At 44.9% G+C, this 26135-nt stretch overlaps 3 protein-coding genes across 4 annotated transcripts in view; 2 read left to right on the top strand and 1 right to left on the bottom strand.

Annotated features, from left to right (window-relative positions):
* LOC118219617 (cytochrome P450 2K1-like) overlaps window positions 1-26135 on the top strand; it is a 607214-nt gene that overhangs the window by 332233 nt on the left and 248846 nt on the right. The gene's annotated exons all lie outside the window — the stretch shown is intronic.
* LOC118219628 (basement membrane-specific heparan sulfate proteoglycan core protein-like) lies at window positions 1418-10447 on the bottom strand. Its single transcript, XM_035402956.1, has 9 exons — window positions 10260-10447; window positions 8524-8571; window positions 6403-6546; window positions 5051-5185; window positions 4537-4709; window positions 3916-4111; window positions 2985-3164; window positions 2375-2635; window positions 1418-2080 (listed from the first exon to the last, which is right to left on the bottom strand). The coding sequence occupies exons 1-9, from the start codon at window positions 10303-10305 to the stop codon at window positions 2073-2075; spliced, it is 1191 nt and encodes a 396-aa protein (XP_035258847.1). The 5' UTR covers window positions 10306-10447; the 3' UTR covers window positions 1418-2072.
* LOC118219624 (adhesion G protein-coupled receptor E5-like) overlaps window positions 21291-26135 on the top strand; it is an 11057-nt gene continuing 6212 nt past the window's right edge. Inside the window, exons 1-4 of the mRNA XM_035402948.1 lie at window positions 21291-21331; window positions 23504-23584; window positions 24540-24683; window positions 25244-25396. Coding sequence (XP_035258839.1) covers window positions 21301-21331; window positions 23504-23584; window positions 24540-24683; window positions 25244-25396 — 409 coding nt within the window. The 5' untranslated portion in view covers window positions 21291-21300. The remainder of the gene's footprint in view (window positions 21332-23503; window positions 23585-24539; window positions 24684-25243; window positions 25397-26135) is intronic.

Here is a 26135-nt window from a genome sequence, read left to right as displayed (position 1 = left end):
TTCTCGGTTGCCGTTCGAGCCTTTCTAGTGTGTTGTCATATCCCCGGTTTTGACTTTTTGCCTGTTCCGTTCGACTACGAGTTTAGCCTGCCTGCTCTGTCCTTAGATTCGGATTTTCGACTCTCGCCTGTTATCTCTGACCTGTTCCCGGCTCCTGTTTTTTGTACCTCTGCCTGATTGTTTTGGTTTCCTGGATTTTGACCCTTGCCTGTACCCCGACTACGAGACTGCCTCTGAATCTGTACTTACCTTGGAAATAAATCGCCACGTCTTTTCTAACTCTGGTCTGCTTCTGAGTCCTACCCCAGACCCTGACAGACGCACACAGGAACGCACATGAACCGAATTACATACGTACGCACACAATCTCTCTCACACACATGCACTCACGCACAGTGGCATGCAATTACATACACACACACAATCTCACTCTCTCACACACACTGACACACACTTACACACGCACAAACCCACGCACACACAAAATCAAACAGACACACACACACAGATACACACTTACACACACTTGGATCACAGGTGGGGACATTGCAGTGTACAAACCTGTGGTCCATCTCCTGGAAATCTGTGTGTAAATATTTATCTGTTTCTGACACACATCACAGAGACCTCTAGCCCCATTCTGTCACACCCCCTAGGCAAGGTTCAACTGTGGGAAAGTTCGGCAGCCTGGCATTCAGGCGCAATGTCACCACCTGGTGGTGAAACCGCTGAAATGCAAACTGATAAAAAAGGACCACCCTCAAAGAAATTGCCTCAGAGAACCCTGGCCAGATGAACAGAAGCATTTGTGGGCAGAAGCAGCAATGACATAAAAGTGTTTCAGCAAATGGATTTTTAAAAAAGCCACAGTCCCCACAGCTCAGTGTAGTCCAGTTTAGTGTTTAGCTAGATTTTAGAGCCCCTTGCTGTGCTTGTTAGGAATCACCAGAACATTCACAACCTGCCCCAAACCCACCGCCCCCACCACACACACATCACTGACATTCCAATAACCCCCCCCCCCCCCCGCCCTCCCCCCTCGCACGCACCGTCAGATCTACTATCACCAGAACTTTAATAATAGGATATGATTCAGCAAACTCAGTCTGCCTAAAAGCAATGTAATTGATTACTGTGGTTAGTCAGCTGAAAGGTTCATGGAGTCCAGCCAACTTAGTGTCTCCTGGACAAAACTGGGGAAAGCACACACATGGGAGGAAAGGGTGTATGTTTTATTGTCTCAGCAATAGATTTCAGAGGAAAGATACAAGGGGCTCAAACAATGCAAAACACACACATGCACACAAACACACACACACACACACACACACACACACACACAATATCCAGTAACTGCTGCCAAGGCAAGCCAAAGGCCTGCTCCTTCAGTATCCACACCAATACAAAAAAAAGTGCATTTCTTTAATGTGCATTATGCACAAGTCACATTTGCTTTATTGGCAAAATTTCTGATGCAGTTTAAAAAAAAATAAAGATGTGTAGGGATCATTCTCTATCCTTTTCTGTGAAGACTTATTGCTTTTTCCCACAAGATAAGCACCTCCATATGGTATGACACTACTCCATAAAACGCATGCAGCACGGTAACACAGACATGAAGACACAACTGTAAGGAAAAATGCAATGTGATTGGTTGGAAAGGACAGTGGTTATGAAAATCTTGGCAGAGTGAGCAGTATAGTGACATGTGATTGGTTGGAAAGGACAGCAGGTATGAAAATGTCGGCAGAGTGTGCTATATAGTGAACTGTGATTGGCTAGAAAGGACAGTGGTTGTGAAAATCTTGGCAGAGTGAGCAGTATAGTGACATGTGATTGGTTGGAAAGGACAATGGTTATGAAAATCTTGGCAGACTGTGCAGTATAGTGAACTGTGATTGATTTGCAAGGACAGCAGGTATGAAAATGTCGGCAGGCAGAGCGTGTAGTATAGTGAACTGTGATTGGCTGGCTTGGGCAGTTACTGTGAAGAGAAAAGCCGTTTGTAGCATAGTGAACCGTGATTGGCAGCTACAGGGTTCTTCTCACTGCGCATGCTCAGTGTCGTTCTGTCACGCTGCTGCGGAAAGAAGAGAAGAGTAAGAGTTGATTAAGGGTTGGGTAAGAGATGACTAAGATAAGAGTAAGAGTTGGGTAAGACTGGAGTTAGAGATGAGTAAGAGTTGTATAAGAGTTGGGTAATAGTTCAGTAACAGTTGTGTAAGAGAAGAGTAAGAGTTGGATAAGACTTCAGCAAGAGCTGTGCAAGAGATGAGCAAGAGAATAGTAAGAGTTGGGTAAGACTTGAGTAAGCGATGAGTAAGAGTTGAGTAAGGGCTGAGTAAGAGTTGGGTAAGAGGAGTAAGAGACTCACATCGGACGGTGACCTTCGCCAGGGCTTGGCTGGATCCCCACTTGTTGGAGGCCACACACTTGTAGGTGCCGGCGTGGGCTGGCCTGGCTTGGCTGATCAGCAGGAGGCCGTCAGTGGACTGAGCGCGGGGGGGCAGGTTCCCCCCCACCCGGGTCCACTGGAAGCGCACGGGGGGCGTGCCGTGGGCCAGGCACTGCAGCCGGATGGCCTCACCTGCCTGCACGCGCACCTGCTCCGGAATACAGGTGGCATAGGGAGGGGCTGCCACAGGGAGGGAGGGGGGGAGGGAGGGGAGAGGGGGGGGAGAGAGAGAGGAAGGAGGAGGAGAGAAAGAGGGTGTGAAGAGAGTGAGGGAGAGAGAGAGAGGAAAAAGCAATAGAGACGGGAAAGAGAGAAGAGAATGAAGAAAAAGAGGAGAAAAGAGAGAGAAAGAAGAAGGGGGAGAAAGAAAGAGGGAATAGCGCAGAGGGGAGAAAAGGAAATATGTACAAGAAAAAGGAACATATTTTTCATTCATACATCTGGACTTCCTGGACAAACTTCATTTTGTGAGAAAGTCTGGTGAGCACTCCTGTCCCAGGTTGGAGGGGCGTGGGAAGGCCGCACTTACTCTCCACCTCTACCTGCACCGTTGACTCATCGAACCCAGCAGCGTTGGTAGCGTTGCAGATGTACTGGCCCGAGTCTTGCCGGCCCACGTTCTGCAGGACCAGGGTGCCGTCCGTCACTTTGTGTTGCCAGGGCAACGGGGCCCGCAGCTTGGACCAGGCAATGGTTGGAGTGGGGTACCCTGGGAAGCAGAACGCAAGAACATTGCACTCAACAAAGCTGCTGGGCTCCTCGTCCTGTTAGGAATCGGCACTACTATGTAAATGGTCGTACGGCTAAGCCTCTGTTCCAGTGTGTAGATGGGCCTCATGGCCTGGTATCTGTTAAGGCTCTGATCCAGTGTGTGGATGGGCCCCATGGTTTGGTATCTGTTAAGGCTCTGTTCCAGTGTGTGGATGGGCCCCATGGTCTGGTATCTGTTAAGGCTCTGGTCCAGTGTGTGGATGGGCCCCAGGGTTTGGTATCTGTTAAGGATCTGCTCCAGTGTGTGGATGGGCCCCATGGTCTGGTATCTGTTAAGGCTTTGTTCCAGTGTGTGAATGGGCTGCATAGTCTGGTATCTGTTAAGGCTCTGTTCCAGTGTGTGGATGGGCCCCATGGTCTGGTATCTGTTCAGGCTCTGTACCAGTGAGTGGATGGTCCCTACAGTCTGGTATCTAAGGCACTGTTCCAATGTGTGGATGGGCCCCATGGTCTGGTATCTGTTAAGGCTCTGTTCCATTGTGTAGATGGGCCCCATGGTCTGGTATCTGTTCAGGCTCTGTTCCAGTGTGTGGATGGGCCCCATAGTCTGGTATATAAGGCATCATTCCAGTGTGTTGATGGGCCCCATGGTCTGGTATCTGTTAAGGTATTGTTTTAGTGTGAGGATGGTGAGGGAGGTGTGGGGGGGGGGGGGGGTTATGTGTGTGGTTGGTGAGGAAGGTGGTCACCGGTGGCCTGGCACTGGAGCGTGACGGAGTCCCCCTCCACCTTCACCATGTCGGCCTGGAGGATGGAGGCTCGGGGCGGGGTAGGAGCCTGGGATCCACCCTCCACGGTCACCTGCACCTTCAGCTCCACCGTCCCCTCGCTGTTCTCTGCCTTGCAGACGTACACCCCGGCGTCCTCCGAACGTGCGGCCTGCACCTGGAGGGGGGCAGGTGAGTTAGACAGGTTCAGATAACCGAAAGTGTACTTAGAGTAGCACAGTGTGTTTCAAATGGGTTTATGATAGACACTAGAGCAGCACAGTGTTTCTCTTTCGGATTTATGACAGACACTAGAGCAGTGGTCTCCAACCCTGGTCCTGGAGAGCTACAGGGTCTTCTGGTTTTCATAGTGACTCTGCACTTCATGAATCAATTAGAGCAGTTGATTACACAGTTAACTCAACTCACCTGGTGTCTTCGGTCTCGATTGGGTGCTGATTTTAAGGTGAAAACAAAAACCAGCAGACCATGTAGCTCACCAGGACCAGGGTTGGAGACCACTGCACTAGAGTAACTCAGTGTGTCTCTTATGGGTTTTATGATGGTGAACAGTGCAGTGCTAACGAATGGCAGCTTGGTCACCTGCACCGTGGCCTTGGCTTCGGTGGAGCTGCTCGTCCCCGTCTTGGCGCCCCCCTCCCTGTGCCAGGTGACAGTTGGGCGGGGCCGTCCCGTGGCGTGGCACTCCAGGTTGATGGTTTCGCCAATCCGCACCCGCGCCGGGCTCTTGGGGGTGGCCTGTACCTTCGGGGAATCTGGGAAACGAGGTAAACACCCCAGCCCTTAGTATGTGCCCCCCATAAACACTGTCCTTACAGAAACCTCATCCGTTCAAAAACTAGTGCTATTCTTAAGGATAAATACCACCAAAATCAGTCACTATTTGAAAGGACTAAACACCTTAAGAAAGTTATCAGCGATCAAGAATATCAATCCATTCAAAATGGATTGCTAGTCAAAAGTGTCAATCCCCTTAAAAAATGACTGATGTTCAAAAGAATCCTACTCCTAAATTTCTACTCCACCCTCTCCCTTGTCCTAGTGTCCCAGGCCTTGACTACTGTTCCTGTGATGGAGTGGGCGTGGTTGTACGCACAGTGAACGGTCAGGGAGGCGGAGCTCTGGGATTTTCCATGTGCGTTGGTGCCCACGCAGCGGTAGGTGCCATGGTTACCAGGGCGGGCGCTGGCGATGGTGAGGACGGAGCCGTCTGGTCCGATTTTAACATTGTCTGTGGTCAGAGGTCAAAGGTCAGAGGTCATTCCGTGTGTGTGGAATGTTAGAGACCCCAAAACACACACACACACACTCACACACACACACACAGATGTATATCAGTGATCCTCTCCATCTTGCTCAAAGAGAACAATCCTACACTGACATCTCTTGGAGAAATTTAATTTGCGATTAAGAAAAAACATTAATTAAACTTGAAAATGTAAAAAAATTGTCATTCTAAGAGAAAATTTATTTGCAGTGAAGGTTTGCAACAGTTACTGTTTGTCAATTTCAAACTGAAGTTTCTATGTTGCTTGCCAATGACTTAATTAAGAGAACAATGAGAAAGGGAGCAATTGATATGTTGGATTAGTCTCAGATTGTTTTGTAAAAGGACCAAATATTACTATGTACTAAATATGTACTAAAATGAATTTTAACTGTTAGAAAATACTATATGTATTAAAATGAATTACAACTGCATCGTGGACTTCTTCTCTCAGCTGTTCTTCGGCAGGCTTTTTTTCCCTGCGCACTTGCTATCTCTTCAGGCTGTAAGCTAACTTTAGCAGCGAACAGGAGAAAGTTCGAATTTGTTTGTGGACGTTAGCTAACGTCAGCTAACCTTCGCCTCGTTGACCTTCCCCGAGTCGAACGGGCGGTCTGCGCGCCGCCGCGCCGTGACGTTAGGGGCGTCGGTACCGCAAGCTCGCGGTTGCTGGACCGCGGTTCCATCCCAGCAGCCATCGTGCTTTGCGTCGTTACCTTGATGTCGTAAGCTGGCCACGCCGCCAAGTTCGACTTATAGCGTAGGTCAGGCGAGAGGAACGTTCGCTGTGACGTGAACTGGACTTGTGAACGCGTTTGTGGCTATGAGTGACCGTCACAAAATGAGTATTTGCACCTTATTCGAACCTTCGTTCTTGTAGTTATAGGGGCGACATAGCTCAGGAGGTAAGACCGATTATCTGGCAGTCGGAGGGTTGCCGGTTCAAACCCCGCCCTGGGCGTGTCAAAGTGTCCTTGAGCAAGACACCTAATCCCTAACTGCTCTGGCGAATGAGAGGCATCAATTGTAAAGCGCTTTGGATAAAAGTGCTATATAAATGCAGTCCATTTACCATTTCGTTGTTCGAACAACCAACGGCGTGCGCTTATTGTACGTCGCTTTGGACAGAAAGCGTCCGCCGGATAAACGCAACACAGCGTAACGGCGGCGGTTCAGCCTACCCAGCAGCGCCTGGTTGTTGTTTTTTTTCCACTCCAGGCTGGCGGGCGCCGCCCCGCCCTGGGCGCTGCAGCGGAAGCTGACGGGGGCGCCCTGCCGGACCACGGCGCTGCGAGGCTCCACCGTGAGGACTGGCGTCTGCTCACCTGCGGCAGGTACGGAGAGAGAGAGCCCCACCCCGCCCCACACCCCCACACCCGTTTTACCACAAACACATGCTATTTCAGGGGTCCTCAGACTTGTCCGGAAAGGCCCGGTGTGGGTGCAGGCTTTGGTTAAAACCGAGCGGTTACACTTCTGATTCCACTAATCAAGGTCCTTAGCAAGGACTCTAGTGTTTGATTAGTAGAATCAGGTGTGTAACTGCTTGGTTGGAATGAAAGCCTGCACCCACACCGGCCTTTTCTGGATAAGATTGAGGACCCCTGTGCTATTTCATACAATGATCTCTCTCTCTCTCGTTTAAAATGTATGTATGGCTGTTTTAAACTGCAAGAACAGCACTGAATAAATAAACCAAACTTCTTCTTCTTCTTCTTCTTAACATCATCTCATGCCCTCCACAGTTTTGTCTATCAATCCAGCAAAAATATATTGGTATTTGTTTTTAAAATATATATCGCAATATATTTTCAACTCATAAGGGGAAGTCTGATACTGATGCAAGTGGGCTAATTGGAGACTTTAAAAAGGTATGAGTGTGTGAGTGAATGGTGTGTATGCCCTGCGATAGATTAGCAGCCTGTCCAGGGTGTATTCCTGCCTCTCACCCAATGCATGCTGGGATAGGCACCAGCACCCCCTGCTATAGGATAAGCAGGTATAGGTAATGGATGGATGGATGATATTGATGCCCATCACATCTACCTCAACACCTAAGCTACCATGGGTCTATGCAAGGCAATTCAAATGCTGAGCAACACAGGGGACACATTTTCCACATGAAGAGTCACGCTCAAATCACTATGCTCACTCTACTGAGGCCAGACAGGTTCTGGAGAAAATGGATGGTGAAATAAGGCACGCGCTGCCAGCAAGCTTAACCCTTTCAGGTGTGAGATCACAAACGTGTGATTAGAACGTCCTTACGTGGACATTCTTATGCCGATGTAACCTCATGGTGGGATTTTTCTGCAATCAAGTAATAACAAAGCTGGTCATTTCAGGCTTTCACACATTGCATTGAATTACGAAAAAAAAAAAAAAACTTTATTATTCCCCCATCTAATTGACAGAGAAAAGGTGAATTTTCTTCTTAAAGTTTATCTTTCGGAGGCCATTTTGGGGGACCCGACAGGAGGTTAACGGGCTTGTGTTTATTCTTCCTCGGGGAAGGTTTTATATACGGTTTGACATCTTAAAATACGAACCTCTCATAAGCTCCATTTGGACGATCACAACGTCCAGACACAACGTCCAAAATGACGCAGCTTGAGTGTGTTTCTCTGCTGTTTTAACGCGGTCACGCTACCCCCGGCCGGCTGAGGATGGCTGCTTTTCCGTCAACGTGAAATATGCTCCGCTGCTCACCCTGTTTATACGCGCTGTAGTCCGCAAGGGCTTCTCCATTTAAAGCTCAGACCGAGCTTCGCTGACCCGCCAGACACACCACTTTTACAGCTTTTTCTTCCAAGGTCTGTTACTGTAAACTGCCAACAGCCTGTCATCTAAGAGATACACTCCGCGTAGTTAAAAAAAAAAAGAATAATAACAATAAAAAGGATTTTTTTGGTGGGGTGGTGGGGTGGGGGGGTGGGGGGGTGGGAGGTGGGGGGTGGGCGTTACCTTGCAACTGCTCTCAAGATGTTCAGGATTTATGAAACAATGTTGTGATTAATAATAATGTGTGAAATAGATGTGCAGCAATGATTGCTGAATGATGTCGTTCAGAACTAAGAATTTTTCCAGCTTTGAAAGTGACATGAGAATTCATCAATTTTAAGAATAGAAAAACTGCATTCATTTGAATCGTACATCGACATTGGTGCAGCCTTATTTTTTTCTTCAATAGCCTACTGTTAGTTTGTGGCTGCAGAACTTTGACTTCAAAATCATGAGCGGTGTCGAGAATGAACTGAACGCTACCTGTCCTCTTATGACTCGAACGACGCATGTCCTCGTACCTGTTTGTGTCCCAGCGCTCTGTGGGGGGGCCAGCGGATCCCCTGAGCCTTTTGGGGGAGGGACGGGGGCAGAGAGAAGGGAAGGTGCGTGTTATTGAAGTTGCTGCCACACCGTTGCCCCTGACTACTTACCATCAGCGCATTGCCATCAGCCATCGGCTGCGTGAACTCCATTAAGATGGATAGGAAGATCTCATTATTAACCCTTTGTTAAGGTGTGAAATCTGTAATGAGAATGTTGTTAACTGAACATTCTAATGCCACGTAACAATCACTAATAGAAACTGAAACTAATGGAGTTCTAGAACACTTACTCAGAATTTTTTTTTAAATTAAAGAAAAAAAACCTCCAAAAAACTGACTTCCGAATGACAGAAAAGACCCCAGTGGGGTTTTCACAGTCCCGACCTAACAAATTGTTTTGTGACCGAGCGTGACAGAAAGCACTGTTACATCGGGTTCGAGGGGGCAAAGAATTGGAGGGGTGGGGCAGATGTTCAGATTGGCCGGCTAAGATATGCCATTCGCTTGACATGGCCACTCCCATTTCTGACATCACTAACAGTCGAACTGACACAAGAGCCAACTGCCCATGATCCGTGTTCAGTGCCAAAGTATCCCACAGAGTATCCCACAGGATCATCAATAAAAATAATGTGTATAAAATCTACATGTGCACACATTGTCTGATGAACCGTGATCAGATTATCCAAATTTACCCACAAAATCGACCAGCACCATCAGCAAAACTGAAATCACAAAGCTACCTCACCATCCTGTATGGCACAAAGCAACATTTCTAGACATTAAATCAACTCTACAGAATTAATAGATTCCATTAAGTACTATACATACTCCATTAGGGATAAAATCACTAAAACAAACTGATTTTAGTGATTTTATTACTGATTTATTTACCCTAAAATTTTTTTGCTGTGGATGCACATTTAAAAATGCCTGCCAAATATTGTATCTTTGATTATTCTTTCATTTAGCCAGCTTTCTGCTGCTATTGGCAAATGGTTGGTTATTTTCAAACCGATTTATCACACAGGTCCAAGGTAGATTTTTTTTTCGCCATCGCAAGACTAGACTGTAACCCAGAAATAATTTCATATCATTAGACATTTCAAATGACATTTCAAGTGTCTAGCAGACACTCTCACCCAGAGTAATCCTGAGAAATCCACACAGCTTAGATAACTAGATATGTATTGAGCAAATTCAGGTTAGATAACTTGTCCAAGGGTATAAGAGCAGTGCACTACATGGAAATCAAACCTATGACCTCAGTTCCATACCCAGTTCCTTGACCATTATGCTACCCCCTGCTACTCTGTTCCTAGCAAATATTAATAAATTATTAATTAAGGAGACTCAATGGGATTCAATAAGCATTTGTGCTCAGATTGCGAGCAGATCCAAGCACAGATTGGTGGGTCAGCAGCAGTCACCAAAATGAACTCTGCAAACCTGGTGCGTCGCTCTGACGAGATGGCACATGCGTCTATTCGCAAGTCGAAATTAAGACAAGCAAGCCCTGAATTAAATGCAGATCAATAAGATTCATGTGCTGTTAAGATGAGACGGCACATGCATCTATTCGCAAGGCGAAATTAAGACAAGCAAGCCCTGAATTACACGCAGATCAGTAAGACTCCATGTCGCATTTTCACCGGACGTGGGAAGAAAGGTGTCACTCGGGAGAAAAACAAGGACCCAACGGACACTCTCACCTGCAAGGAAGAAGGAGCAGAGTATGAGAGCTGTGTGGACACCCATGACTGGGAGAACGGGCCGAAGTCGGGCAGAGTCGGGCAGGATCTCTCTCTCCTCACACGGAGCTGGAGTTTATGCCTGCTTCCCTCCAATGCAGCGGTTAAGCAAACTGACCCCGCTGCCCCTGTCAATCATTATCCCTGGGAGGACAGAGAGAGAGAGAGAGAGAGAGAGAGAGAGAGAGAGAGAGAGAGAGAGAGGGAGAGAGAGAGAGAGAGAGAGATGGAGAGAGGAAGAGAGTGAAAGAGAGAGAGAGAGAGAGAGAGGAGAGGGAGGGAGGGAGGGAGGGAGTGGGTAGAGACAGATATGGAAACTGAGTGAGGGAGAGACAGAGAGGGAGGGAGAGGGACAAAGAAAGAAAGAGGGAGAGACAGAAAGAGGGCGGGGGAAAGAAAGAGGTAATGACAGAGAAAGAAAGAGAGAGAGGGAAACAGAAAGAGAGCAGAAGGGAGGGAGGAAGAGAGAAAAAGAGAGGGAGAAGAAAGAAAAAGTGAGAAAAAGAAAGAGTGGAGAGAGAAAGGGGGGTGTCGTTTTTGGTATCAGTGGCCATTGAACCCCGTGGATGGGCCCCATGGGACTGCTGTTTGAACAGAGCCGGGTGTTTGGATGCACCAAGGTAAATAAGTCAAAGTCCAGAAAGTTCTTCAGGTATAAATATGACCAACAGATTTATTCCTCTGTGGGGGTGGTGGGGGGTGAGTGGGTGGAGTGGGAGGTGTGTGAAGACAAACATTTGAACAATGACACAGCCTTTCTGAGATGGTCTGTAGATATGTGCAGGTCTCCTCCTTCACTAAAATAAATCGGCGTGGAAGCAAAACGCTGTGCAGCAAAGGTGTTAGTCAGTACAGCAGGAGGCCATGGAACCATAGATATCGGGCGTGAAGCCAGATTGTTTCCTGTGTGCCAAATCTGAGCCAATGACACAATGTCGCACAGTGAAATTCTCAGTGAAATCCAGCGTGCTCAGGCTTCAAATTCTCCGCGAGTTATTTTAAAGATCACCTTTTTGTCCCGTTACCTGTAACGGCCAGATCGACGCTCGCTACGCCAACCCCCGCCATTTCTTAGGGCTCACACTGAAACCTCCAGGACTGTATTTCTTCTGGAACAGGGTTGGGAATTTTTTATCCACCAGAGGGCGCCATGGTCATGAAGATTGTGGTGGTGGTTATTTTTAATGGGGTATTCAGGCCAAAATGCAGGGTGACGGGCGTCATGTGATACCATTCCTGTGATCGCACTATTAATTCATAATTATTTTCTTTTTCCAAATCCTGGTCTCAATCACTACACATTTAAGCTTTAATTTGCACGCTAATACTGACAGTGCGCAGACACTATAGGGAAACGAGAGCAAAAATAAGTTGCACTCCTGCAGGAAATTAAAGGATAACTAGACTAGAAATCTGACCAGAGAAATTAACCTAGCAAATACGGTGAAAACAGTGCATAATACAACAGAATAACTGACAGAACTATTCTGACCAAACTGATCGGCTGGGGTGGAGAGACCATGTTTTGTTAAAAAAAAAATACAGACATTTTACCTACTTAGGGGGCAACATGATGTCAAAAGCCGCGTTTCCACCGCAGGAACTATACCCCGGAACTAGGAACCTTTTGAGGAACTCAGTGCGTTTCCACCGCAGGAACTAGGGTCTAAATTTAGTTCTGGGGGCTTTGTTTTACCCCCCAAAACGTTCCTGCTCGGGGGGTAGTACTTTCCGAAAGTACAGGAACCTTTTGGGTGGAGCTTGCAGCGCTGAACATTTCTGATTGGTCGAGTACTCGTAGCATTTGCGTTGTATTTATTTTCCGCCATTACCCGCCATGTTTGAAAATATGCAGCGGCAAACCAATTTATTTTCATAATAACAAATCAAACTTGTATGTTATGTGGCGCAGTAGCCTACTTTTGGTTATAGCCTGTCAACGTCTTGGAATTATAACGTGTGCTCTTCTGTTCTTTTCTTGCTTTAGTATTCGTTTTATAAAATGCTAAGCATTCGTGCTGGGACAGCATATTACGTAGGCTACCAAAACATTCAAACGGATTAATTCGGTTGCTGAATATTTTGTTCCGGATTTTCTTTGTTAGCCCGTTGTAATTGACTCAAAACGTTTGATACAGTTATGTGAGGTATGCGGTAGTTCTGCATAATTAACATTGGTGATACAGTACAAGCAAACTGGAAATCACCTTCCGCACTTTTTATCCGGGTAAAATAACAGGTTAATTCTAGTAATCTTCCCTTTAGCTTTTTCAGACTGCCGTAATTTTACTGCCATTTTTCAATTCCACGAAAAGACCAGGAAGACTATGGACTCATTTATGGTGCATGGTTCGCATATGGAGGGCACACTTCGCTGCTCGGCTAGCAGTAACTTCGAAGGAAAGCAAACGGTGGCTGTACCACTACTAATTTACATTTTCACGCAAGTCCGAGTTTTCGTTCTATTCTTGTCATTTTGCGATTAGCCTATATGGAATTGACGACGAGAAAGTAATAAAACAGCAAATTGTTTACAACGTGTGCATGTTTTCTGCTGTTAATGAATGTGTTTGAGAGGATATATGAAAATCAATAAATACAAAAGTAACCATATATAGTCATTGTTGGTAACCCGTTGTATATTGGAATAAACCCCTCCGGGCTGTCCCGGTTATTAGAAAATAATGTAGGCTACTTCGGTGGTAGTACGGGGTTACAGAAGAAATCATATGACAGATGGACCGACGACAACGTCAGTGGGCTAATTTGCCTAATCTTCGCGGTACTTTAGACCCCGGTGGAAACGCAGACAACCATTGGCTGAAGGAACCTTTTAGTTCCTGGTAAAGTAGTTCCTGGGACTGAAAGTTCCGGGTAATTTTGGTGGAAACGCGGCTAAACTCACCCTCTGAGGGGTCGCTGGGTGGCCCATTGTTTTTGGGGTCGGGTTACAAATCCAGGCTGTGTCAGTGCCGACTGTGGCCAACAGCTCCGCGGGGGGACCCATAGCCAGTGGACAAATCTCTCTTTCCCTCTCTCCCTCTCTATTTATCTCTATGTCTCTCATCCCTCTGTCTCTCATCCCTCCCTCTGGACATTTCACTGTGTGTCCCTCCCTCTCTTTCTCTCACTCCTTCTCTCTCTCTCTCTGTCTCTCCCTCCCTTTCGCTTTCTCTCTTTTCCTCACACTTTCTCTCTGTTTCTATTTCATTCTGTTATCTCCCTCTTTTTACTCTCTCGCTTTCTCACTCTCCCTCCCTCTCATATTGTCTCTCTGTCTCTTATCTTTCTCTTGCTGTCTCTAGCCCTCCCTCCCTCTCTCCCTCCATCTCTTTCCATCTCTATCTCTCTGTTTCTCCAACAGTCTCCAAATGTTTGTCTTCACCCTTTAACTTTAAGAAGCAAATTCTCTGGCAATTAGATGTGGGAATAATGAAGTTTTTTTAAAAATATTTATTATTCAATATGTGTAAGACTGAAATGATCATATTTGTTATCACTCAATTGCAGAAAAAGTCCACCACAAGGTTTACATCAGCAACAGAATGTTCAGTTAAGAATATTACACTCATACATTTGCGATCTCACAACTTAAAGGGTTAAGCTTGCTGGCAGAGAGTGTGCCTTATTTCGCCATCCATTTTCTCTAGAATCTGTCTGATTCCATTGGAGTACTAATAAAACACATGATAAAAATCATGTGCTTGTGGTTAAGCAGCCAGGGTTTCTCCGCAGGGGAGAGTGCGGGAAATAACACTAGATGTGGCACGCAGCGAGCCTTCTGGCTTCAAGCCCGACGTCTATGGTTCCATGGCCCCCTGCTGTACTGACCAACACCTTTGCTGCACAGCGTTTTGCATCCATGCCGATGCCATTTATTTCAGTGAAGGAGGAGACCTCCACATATCTACAGACCATCTCAGAAAGGCTGTGTCATTGTTTAAATGTTTGTCTTCACCCCCCTCCCCCCCCGCCCTCCCAACTCTGCTTGTTTTGCCTGATTCTGAGTATCCTCGCCACTCTCGTATTCTGCTCCTTCTTCCTTGGAGGTGAGCGAGTCATTGGTCCTTGTTTTGGTCTTGGTTTTGTGGCTTTTTTTTTCCTGTTTTTGTTTCTAATTCCCAAATTGTGTTAATCATCCATATTCCATGCTTGGCTGTCAGCAACAGTCAACACAGATACCAGGCCATGGGGCCCATCCACACACTGGAACAGAGCTTTAACAGATACCAGACTATGCAGCCCATCCACACACTGGAACAGAGCCTTAACAGATACCAGACCGTGGGGCCCATCCACACACTGGAACAGAGCCTTATCAGATACCAGATCGTGGGGCCCATCCACACACTGGAGCAGAGCCTTAACAGATACCAGACAATGGAGCCCATCCACACACTGGAGCAGAGCCTTAACAGATACCAGACCATGGGGCCCATCCACACACTGGAACATAGCCTTAACAGATACCAGACCATGGGCCCATCCACACACTGGAACAGAGCCTTAACAGATACCAGACTATGGGGCCCATCCACACACTGGAACAGAGCCTTAACAGATACCAGACCATGGGCCCATCCACACACTGGAACAGAGCCTTAACAGATACCAGACCATGGGGCCCATACACACACTGGAACAGAGCCTTAACAGATAGCAGACCGTGGGGCCCATCCACACACTGGAACAGAGCCTTAACAGATACCAGACCGTGGGGCCCATCCACACACTGAAACAGAGCCTTATCAGATACCAGATCGTGGGGCCCATCCACAGGAGTACTGACCAAACTTTCTCACAAAATGAAGTTTGTCCGGGATGTTCAGTTTTTATGAATGAAAACTGTTCCTTTTTCTTGTACATCCTTCCTTTTCCCCCATCTGCTCCACACCCTCTTTCTTTCTTACTCAAGTCTAACCCAACTCTTACTAATCTCTTACACAACTCTTACCCAACTCTTGCTCATCTCTTACCCGACTCTAACTCAACTCTTACTCGTGTCTTACTCATCTCTTACTCAACCCTTACTCATTCATTACTCAATGCTTGTTCAGCTCCTATCCGTCTCTATGTCATATCTGGCTCTGCTCACATCACGTGCACCGCACACACTCACACCACACCAGCCCTTGGTAAAATGCATGTAAATGGATGGTAAATGGACTGCATTTATATAGCGCTTTTATCCAAAGCGCTTTACAATTGATGCCTCTCATTCGCCAGAGCAGTTGGGGGTTAGGGGTTAGGTGTCTTGCTCAAGGACACTTCGACATGCCCAGGGCGGGGTTTGAACCGGCAACCCTCCGACTGCCAGACAATCGGTCTTACCTCCTGAGCTATGTCGCCCCCACGCATGTGTGGGTGCATGGGTGCATTTCTTGTGTGCTGGTCATTAAACCAACCCTGCCTGTGGCCCAACATAAGTCTGCGACGGTTGAAGAAGGAAGATGTTTTTGCGGAGCAGTTTTGTGGCTGGATCCTGCACAACGTTACTGACTTGTGGCTTTGTTTGGGGATTTCCTTTTTTTTTGTCTTTATGTATGGTGTTGGGACAGGTAATGTTCTGCACATTTTGGTTAGGGTTCAGGTCAGAGTACATGGGAGAATGATGACTACTTGTAGTAGCCTAGGGTTAGTAGTCTTCTGTAGGCCCTGCTTTGGCCTAGCATGTTTTGTTAGTGTCTTTATAATAAATGTGTGTTTTATAAAATTTGGGGGGGGGGGGGGGGGTTCTTTTGAATTTTGTGCTCGACACAAAGGATTTCGTGCCGCCGTCCTTGTTATTGTATTGTGGGCGAATTTGGGACGCTGTAGAGTTCTTTGGACCTTTCCTCTGAAATTTAATTTCCTCCCGTGTGTGTGCCTCCACAATTTTGTCCAAGAAACACACAAAGTTGGCTTGACTCAATGAACCTTTTTGCTGACTAATCAGCGATTTTAGGTTTATTGTGTTCGCTGGTACTCCATACACAGTTCGAGCTGGTGATTCTGAATCACATGCACTGCAATGCCTGTGCGTGTGTGTGTGTGTGTGTGTGCAGGTAATTGCATGCGTGTGTGTGTGTGTCTGTCTGTATGTGTGTAATTGCGTGCCTCTGTGTGTGTGTCTGTGTGAATTTTATTGTGTGCCTTTGTGTGTGTGTGTGTGTCTGTGTGTATGTAATTGCGTGCCTTTGTGTGTGTGTGTGTGTGTGTGTGTGTGTGTCTTGGCAGCAGTTACCTGATAGTGTGTGTGTGTGTGTACGTATCTTGGTAGCAGTTATTGAATAGCGTGCGTGTGTGTGTTTTTCATTGTTTAAGCCCCTTGTATCTTTCATCTTTCCGCTGAAATCTCTTGCTGGGACAATGAAACATACACCTTTTCTTTCCAGTGTGTGCTTTCCCCAATTCTGTCCCAGAGACACTGAGTTAGCTTGATTCAATGAACCTTTCAGCTGCCAATCACACTTATTTTCAATTGTGTTATTTTTAGGCTGACTGTGTTCGCTGGAACTCCATACACAGTTCCAGCAGCTCATTCAGAATCATATGTACACCACCTGTGTTTCAAGTGTGTGTGTGTGTGTGTGTCTGTGTAATTGCGTGCCTCTGTGTGTTAAATGAAAGCTTTGAAAAGAACCGACTCCCTAAGTAGACTTTGAACAAAATGCCGAACCCTGTCTCAGAATGAACAGAGACCACAGCAGGTTCACGGCCCTGCGATCTGAAGCCCCCTTTCTCTTTAAAACTTTGACCTGTTGGCTTTCTCCCTCTGTGGCGCTCGCATGCGCACCCAGGACTGAAGTGCTGAGGCTGCGGGATCATCCCTCCCCAGAGGAGGACAAGTCAGACGTTTGGAATGGGAGATAAAGACGTGGGGGGGGGTGGGGGGGGGGAGGGTATCTCATCCGCAGCCGGTCTGCTCGACCCTGGCCTGTTTTCGCTTAAATCTGCATCATTGTTTTGCTTTCCCATAGGTGCAGAAAGGCAAGGAAATGCGCTGTTTCCCGACAGCGTCTGTGTTTTGCCGCTAGACCAGCGTCTGGCATTAACTGCACTGCAGACGGGCTTCATCCGCGAGGAAAGGCTGTAGCTGGCATGGTTCCCTGGGCCTCATTTTTTTTTCTAAATTCTTAGTCAATGTTCTGGAACTCTGTTGCCTTCAGTCACCAGTAATGATTGCGACATCAGCATTAGAATGTTCTGTTAAGAACATTCTAATCACACATTTGTTAATGTGTCCCACTGTAGAAGGATCTGCTTAGGAAGTAGCCTCAAGGGCCTGGGAAATGTATAGTTTCTTGGTTTCTTAAAGATTGCGATTAATGTGCACACTTTCTTGGCAATCAGACCAATTAAAAAAAAGATCTCTCTCTCTCTCTCTCTCTCTCTCTCTCTCTCTCTGTCTCTTTTCACTCTTTCTCTCTGCCTATGGTGGTTGTTTGGGTTTGGTTTTTTTTTTATTTTGTCTGTTGTTTATTTTGAAGTTCTGTAATTTCTGTGTTTGAACAATGTCCCAATAAAACTTGTCTGAAGAATCTAAAACTCTCTCTCTCTCTCTCTTTCTCTCTCTCTCTCTCTCTCTCTCCCTTTCTCAAAGTCATTATTGCTAAAGTACGTACGCCGCTTGTGGCTCAGGTACTGAAATCCACCTGCCTACGGCCAATGCTACCTTACTACATAGTAGCTAGCGATATCAGTAAACGCAAGTTAAGAACTAAACTCAGATGCATACTATTCAGATACATAAGTCTGCGACTGCACTCTACTGTGGCTAAGCGTGACTGGCATGACAAGCACACACAACATTAATGTCACGTGTACAAGCACGCAAACACGCTGTAGTTTAATTTTGTAAAGCAGAGTAGACAAACGAGTTCTAAAACGACAGTCCACATCGATACGGCGATCAGAATGAGAGGCTGCTCACAATAACAAAATATAAATAGCCATATGTATTTTGTTTGCCATTATTCTGTTGTAATAATCTCACTTGCTAGAAGAATCAGAATGAAGCATAACTCTGCAAATTGCACAAATTTGTCTTTGTAGCACATCGGCACTCTGCTGTGGCCAATGGCAACTGCAAGTTACACTTTATCTTTCGTTTCATAATGTTGGCTCTGCTCCATTGGATTCAAAGTCTCCTTACATCAATAAAGCAATCAGAGTCCGGAGAAGCAGCATACCAAAAAAAAAAAGGCAGCTGGCTGGAAATGTTTTATGTTTGGCAGCGGCTACCTGGTTCGGCAATTAGTGGGCGGCTGTTCGTGATAAGTGGACGGCTGTTCATGATTAGTTGGCGGCTGTTTGTGATTAGTGGACGGCTGTTCGTGATTAGTGGGCGGCTGTTCGTGATTAGTGGACGGCTGTTCGTGATTAGTGGACGGCTGTTCGTGATTAGTGGACGGCTGTTCGTGATTAGTGGGCGGCTGTTCGTGATAAGTGGGCGGCTGTTCGTGATTAGTAGACGGTTGTTTGTGATTAGTAGACGGCCCACTAATGTCTATGGTAGGAGAAAAACTGGACTCCTGAAGGAACTATACTTGTTGGCAGAGCCAAATAGACAAACTCTTTTCTGTTGTCTCAATCATTACTTGATAGGTGGTCTTCAGTGTGAAGATAATACTGTGTGAACTTCAATTGTTAATTGTCAACCAGTGTTACATACAGATTAAAAAATGTATCATGTTCTGAAGGAACATTACTGTTCCAAGTGTTTAAACAATATAAACAATATATACAGGTATGGCTAGTGTATTCTATGTTAAAATGTTTTTTTGGTAGCTGAGGTTCATGGTGTGGACCGTAGAGACACGTCACAGTGCTTTCCAATGTGGCTTGAGAGGCAGGGCGATGGCAGCAGACTCCTTGTTTATGAAGACAACCCTTCAGTAAAATGCATTTACTTTTTTTTTTTTCTTTCTTTCTTGTTTCAGACAAAAACGTGGCCAAAACTGAGGGAATGTCATTCATTAAAGCTGACTGCCCTATCTCTGGTATGGTCTGTGTTATATTTTGATTTACACCTGATTTGCGATACCCAGGTAAAGATCACATTTCAATCCCAGGGTTCTAGTTCTCAATTAAATGCTGTGGAATAGATTTACTGAATGTTTACCGTTCAGTCTAATGCATTTACTATGTTTTTTCCTGTTACATACCTTACAGACGAGAACATTGACACACCTGAAGGAACTTCATCCGGTAAAGCTGACAGCTGTGTTTCTGGACATAATGGTATGGTCTCTACCTGGATATTGTATACCAGATTTAAATCAAAATCCGATTAAAGGCCACATTTTAATGGCAGTGTCCCAGTTCTCCATTAGGCCTGATTTACACGTTATTTGAATACAATCCGTATCTGAATATTGTATCTGTGTGCGGACAAGCACGTGCTAATCTAAGGTGTAAATGCATGCAGCATGCATTGTGATTGGAGTGTGATCAGATCTGCCAGACCACCTGTGGGCTAGCCCGGCTCGCACTGTGATCGGATTTCAGTCATCGCCAGAGATCCGCGCGCCTTGCTCACATTGGCGAGAAAGTAGCCACTCGCTGGCTGGAAAATTTTAATGATGATACAAAGCATTCCTTTAAAAAAAAATAAATAAATAAATATCAATTTGTGAAATAAATGCAAAATATTCTGAGGCAAAATGTGCTGGGGGGTTATTGTTAGATTTTACCTCAAATTCATCATTTTAAAAATGGTATTCATTATGTAAATATTTTTGATGGTTTACAGTCTTCCAAAAAGATGTTATTGTTAGCAAAAATGATTACTGGGTTATTCCGGGGGGAAATTGACCCTTTTTAACCTTGACCTTGCAGATATTTCTGTTATTTCACACCCTTAATATAAACTTAGACCAATGAGCATCGGCATACTTGTGAGAAAAACAACACAAATCAAGGTGCAAAGTGTCCATTTTCATTCCACTTTTGGTCTACCCACCTCTACTTTTGAGACCCATGGTTTGACCACTGTAAATGGTTAAAACAATTTGCTGGTCTCATTGTAATAACAAAGACCTGCTCTATAACGTGGGTCATGTTTGAACACTTAACGGTTTGCATTAATTAAGAATTAAGAATCTGTGGCAATTCCCACTGTCCTCATTACAAAAGTTGCAGCTCAACAGTCAGTTTCCTTTAAACTCAACGGTGCACTCAGTATGATATTGAGAAGTTTTGATAAACAGAGCTGAAGTGAGAAGGCCTAGATCCTGTTTCCCCTGCGCCGACTCCCCAGTGAACACGTCCGTGGTGAAAAGTGAGTGAAACACCGTCTAGACGCTCAGGCGAAAACCCGGCTGCGTTTATTTTTGTTTGAAAAGTGAAAGTTTTCTGGTCGACTAGGACATAGCCAGGCTATATCCAGGTGAAACCTGAGTGTAGCCTGGTCAGTTTGTGTAAACGTTTCTTGCAATGTAGATTTCCCCGCATCAAGGCCCCAGCTTTTTGACTCATTGCCAACTTACATGGAATCAAAAGGGTGTAATTTGATGTTGGGTAATCGGTACTCCCGCTCTCTCCATCCCTCCCTCCCTCCCTCCTCCCTCTCTCCTCCCTTCTGTGTTTCTCTCATTTAAGGTGAATCTCTGCAGTTGAGCAGAAAGAAAGAGAGAAGGAGAGTGAGACAAAAAGAAAAAAAACAAGAGTCAAAGAGAGGCAGAGACCGCGATAGATAAAGACGGAGAGAAGCATAGAGGGAGAGAGAAAGAGAGAAAGAGTTTCGGGGTGACCGATTCAGGGGCGTTTGGGGTGCGCCGCACGTGGGATCTCGGTGGGCTCTGTTCCTGTTCCACGCGGGCCGAGACCAGGAGCTTTCACCGGTTTCAACCGTTACGGAGGAGTTCCCTTCCCTTCTTCTCCCGCCGGCTCTCACATTAACAAGAAAAGACATTTATAATCGTATTTCTTTTTTTAAAACAAACAAACAAACAAACCTCGAAACCGAAATTTTGGATAAAAATTTTTTTTTTTTTTGTTGAATTACCACCCCCTTTTAAAGATGGGACTTGGTCTGTATCTCCTGATTCTGGGTGAGTCTTTTTAACATAACATAACATAACATAACATAACATAACAAGATGAGATAACATAACATAACACAACATAATGATGAGAACAGGCCATTCAGCCCAACAGTGCTTGCCATTTTCCTGACTAAATTGTACCTAGTGCTCTGATTACCTACAGACTAGATAGTACCTGACCCCTTATCAAGTCTGGTCTTGAAAATTCCTTGAGATTCTGCCTCTGCTATATTACCTGGCAGGATATTCCACACATTGACTACATTCTTTGTGAAAAAAAAAATCTTCCTTATATCTGTATGGAACGTACCTCTTGCTTATTTCCATTTATGTCCCCTCGTTCTACTAACAGAACTCAACCTGAAGAATTTCTTTTAGTTCACTTTGTTGATCCCCATTATGAATTTAAAAGCCTCAATCAAATCACCCCTGAGTCTCCTTTTACTTAAGCATCTTAAGTCTTTCCTTATGGTTTTTATTTTTCATAATAGGAATCAGTTTGGTTGCTCTTCTTTGAACCTTTTGCAGAGTCTCTATATCTTTATTGTAGTATGGTTCCTGCACACAATATTCCAAGTATGGTCAAACTCCTGGCTCAATACAGTCCTCTTTCTTATTTATTGGCATTATATTACCTTGCTTCCAGTCCTCAGTTATTTCTCCAGTTTCTAAGGACTGTTTAAAAATACCTGCCAGTGGTTTAAAGATGATCTCAAATGACTCTTCGAGCACCCTTGGAAATATGCAATCAGGGCCTGCTGCCTTATTTGTCTTTAGTTTGCATATTTTATTCAGTACTTTTTCAACCTCTATCTCAATATCTGCTAAGACATTCTGAGTACTGAATATGCCTTCCAGTCTATTAGTAACCTATTCTCTAGTAAAACTCTCAACAAAATAATTATTTAAGGCATCAGCAATATCTTTATTCTTAGAAAGCAGTGCCCCGTCTTCATTCCTGCTGCACCTGATATCCTCCTTCACTTACCTTTTCTTGCTACAGTTTTGAAAGAAACATTTAGGATTACTTTTTGGGTCTTGGGCAATTTGACTTTCAAAGAGTCTCTTGGCTTCCCATAGTTCTTTATTAACCTTAGTATGCATAATTACAATATTCAGCCTTATTACTCTCAGTGCTGTCATTTTTATATATCTTACACAGTTAATTTATTTTTCAAACTATCCTGTATGGCTTTGTTCATCCACTGGAGAGGCTGCTTCTGCAACTCACTTCTCAAATTCCAAAAAGTTTTCATACTTACAGCATTTAAACGAATACATATAAGACAATTATTTCTACACACGCTCTCCCGTTCCCTCATCCCCCACCGTCGCAAGCCACCCTTGCCTCAACTTTGCTTTAAAAATATTGCATTAGAGTTCACTCAATTACAGAAAGCCTTGACAGCTTCCATCCAGGCAGCCTGCACCTCCCAACCCTTTTCACTCTCTGACATCGGCCAACCAATCAGCTTTGTGTTCTTCACGTTGAAATTTCTGTTTCTTGAATTTCTGTTGTCGAATTTGTCTTCACTCAGGCTTTATTTTAACCTTATCATTTAAAAAAACATTCTCTTGTGAACGCACATGTTCTAAGCCAAAAATACAAAGGAAACAGGAGGGTTCGGTCATTCATGTGCCTAAATGAATCGCAGTCTCCAAAGTGCAACATGAAAGAACACAATGGAAGAGGAAAGAGCTAAAAACATCACACACTCGGTAGGGCACACAAACCATAAATCAACATAACCCAAATTTAAAACACTATCTTTTTAAATCAGCAAGGAAATCCCACAGAAAAGAAATGACATACATTTCTTACGAATGTTATAAAGGGGGGTGTCACTAATGGCAGCGTTGTGTCAGGGAAGTTTCAGAACTTGGTTGCCCCTGTTGCATGAATGTTGATTAACCCTTTAGGGTGTATAATTGCAAATATGTAAGTAGAATGTTCTTAACTGAACATTCTAATGCTGAGGTAACAAGCATCACTGGTAACTGGAAGTTATGGAGTTCTAGAGCCCCGATGTATAATTTTGAAAAAACAGTTTTGTTTTTCCTCCACTGCCAGCCTATTTCATGTCACCATAAAAAGATTGCGGAAGGAACAAGGAAGCTGACTAGTCTATCTAGTTTCTCTAGGGAACCTGTGATAATATCCATGATCCTCCCCTGCAGGTCTTCTACTCCTCCAGCCTGTTAAAACTGCATCATCTGAATGTGGAGTTGGGTGGGAAACAAATGGCGACAAATGCATTGGTATGTTGTTTCATTAACTCTTTATTATGATGTATTTGTTCATAAAAATGACTATACATCATTTCAGGGGTGCCCTTACAAAAACAGGGTACCTCTGCAATATGTTGACAACACAGTATGTTGACATATTAGAACATTTTATGATAAACACAATTCACAAAAGTGTCACATATTGGCATGCCTCAAAGCAGCAATGATCTGCATATTTTACAATACATTCTGATGTGTTGAAGTACATATTAATTTACACTTCAGCATGTTGTGTATATGTACATGTATGTCATTACATTTTTAAACAGTGTAACTGTAAGAGAGGTAGAGTGACTGTAAAAGAAGTAGTGTGACTAAGAGAGGTAGTGCGATTGTTAGAGGGGTAGTGTGATTGTAAGAGGGGTAGTGTGACTGTTAGAGGGGTAGTGTGATTGTAAAAGAGGTAGTGTGACTGTAAGAGAGGTAGTGTGACTGTAAGAGGGGTAGTGTGACTGTAAGAGAGGTAGTGCGATTGTTAGAGGGGTAGTGTGATTGTTAGAGGGGTAGTGCGATTGTTAGAGGGGTAGTGTGACTGTAAGAGAGGTAGTGCGACTGTAAAAGAGGTAGTGTGACTGTTTGAGAGGTAATGTGACTGTAAGAGAGGTAGTGTGACTGTAAAAGAGGTAGTGCGACTGTAAAAGAGGTAGTGTGACTGTAAAAGAGGTAGTGTGACTGTAAAAGAGGTAGTGTGACTGTAAAAGAGGTAGTGTGACTGTTTGAGAGGTAATGTGACTGTAAGAGAGGTAGTGTGACTGTAAGAGAGGTAGTGTGACTGTAAAAGAGGTAGTGTGACTGTAAGAGAGGTAGTGTGACTGTAAAAGAGGTAGTGTGACTGTAAGAGAGGTAGTGCGATTGTTAGAGGGGTAGTGTAATTGTAAGAGGGGTAGTGTGACAGAGACTCTTCCCCTTTCTTGTTTCCCTGCAGATGTTGATGAATGCGCATATCCCGTCTGTGGCAATCGTGCCAGGTGCTTCAACACCAATGGCAGCTACTACTGTCAGTGTAATCCTGGCTTTCACGTGAATTCAGAATCTAGAACCTTCACTGGCATTGACGGAGTGTGTCGTGGTAAGAATGAGGCCTTTCCTTGCGAGTGTGTGTGTGTGTGTGTGTATGTGTTTTTGTGTGTCTGTGTGTGTGTGTGTCTGTGTGACTATGACACTATAAGTCGAGTGCTGATTCTTGAGGTTGCTGGACATGCAACAATAAATAAATAAATAAATAGGTCTCCATGCAAGTGCCAAATCCTGAAAATGTATATAGGTGTGAGGAGTTTCTATGTATAAATAACTGTGCAGAGAAGTACACTAAAAATGTTGCCAGTGAAAACCCATTAAATGAAAAACTATAAATCCTGTTATTTAACTGGATATATACTGTTATTTTATGGCATAGCTGTTAAATTATTGCCGTTGTTCACCACAACTTTGACTGTGTTTTGGAAAGAAAACCAGTGAAATTCTTTTCACAAACATTTTCCCATTAATATACAGGTTTTTTTTTAATGCAGTGAAGGTCCTTTTGCATGTTCCAGATTGGACAAGATTTTGAAGAATACATTTCCCCTGGTAACGGGTAAATAAGTTTTAAGTTTCCTCGATAACGGGTGAAACCCTCCTGCTCCTCAGATATCAACGAGTGCTTAGAGACCCCCAATATCTGCGGGCCCAAGGCCTCCTGCCAGAACACCGCTGGGTCCTACAACTGCACCTGCTCTGAGGGCTACATCTCCAGCAACGGCCAGAGAGTTTTTCACAACGCCACAGGAGTCACCTGTGCAGGTAAATACCCTGCACTCCCGCAGCTTTCCCCTTTAAACGCTGCATTGGGACACACTGTAAGAATGGAGGAGACAGGGGAGTATGAGACAGTGATTGGCAGAAGAACCACAGAGAGACACTATGGGTGAGAGTTAGGGTTGCCAGATTTGCAGTTTGTGAAAAACAGACACTTGAAGCTTGAAAAACAGTAAGGAAGAAGAAACGAAGTACAGATGGAAATTGATTAAAAACTAGTGGTCAGATTTTAATCAGTCCTTCAGACCACACATTCATATTGTCCAGGTTTGAACTGGAAAACCAAGCACTCTCTCAGAGTGATCCTCATCTGCAGTGGGGAAGCAACCTGTCAATCACTCACTCACCACTGCCAATCAGATCTGTCTAGTTCTTCTGCAGCTGGTGCATACACCTGAACCTGGGTGCATGAAAGAGTTTCCGAGTTGTCCTCCCCATGTTTGCCTGTTTTTTCCTCCGGGTACTCCAGTTTCCTCCCAAACCCAAAGACATGCATGCCAGGTTAGATATACTCCTGCAACTGCCCTTGACGAAGGCACTAGCCTCAGAACTGGAGTTGGTCCTCGGCCCTTGCCCTGTGATCTCCCATCCAAGTAGCTCGGTTGGGTCAAATGCAGAGGACAAATTACCTATGGGGTCAATAAAGTATAACTTGATTGGCTGAAAACTCTGAAGAGACCAGCCTCACTCTTTAGATGGCTGTGGTATAATCTCTCACAGTTAG

The sequence above is a fragment of the Anguilla anguilla genome, chromosome 2 (assembly GCF_013347855.1).
Source record: "Anguilla anguilla isolate fAngAng1 chromosome 2, fAngAng1.pri, whole genome shotgun sequence".
Lineage (NCBI taxonomy): Eukaryota > Metazoa > Chordata > Actinopteri > Anguilliformes > Anguillidae > Anguilla > Anguilla anguilla.
Note: the sequence above shows the minus strand (reverse complement) of the source record. Positions and strands in the feature narration are given on the sequence as shown.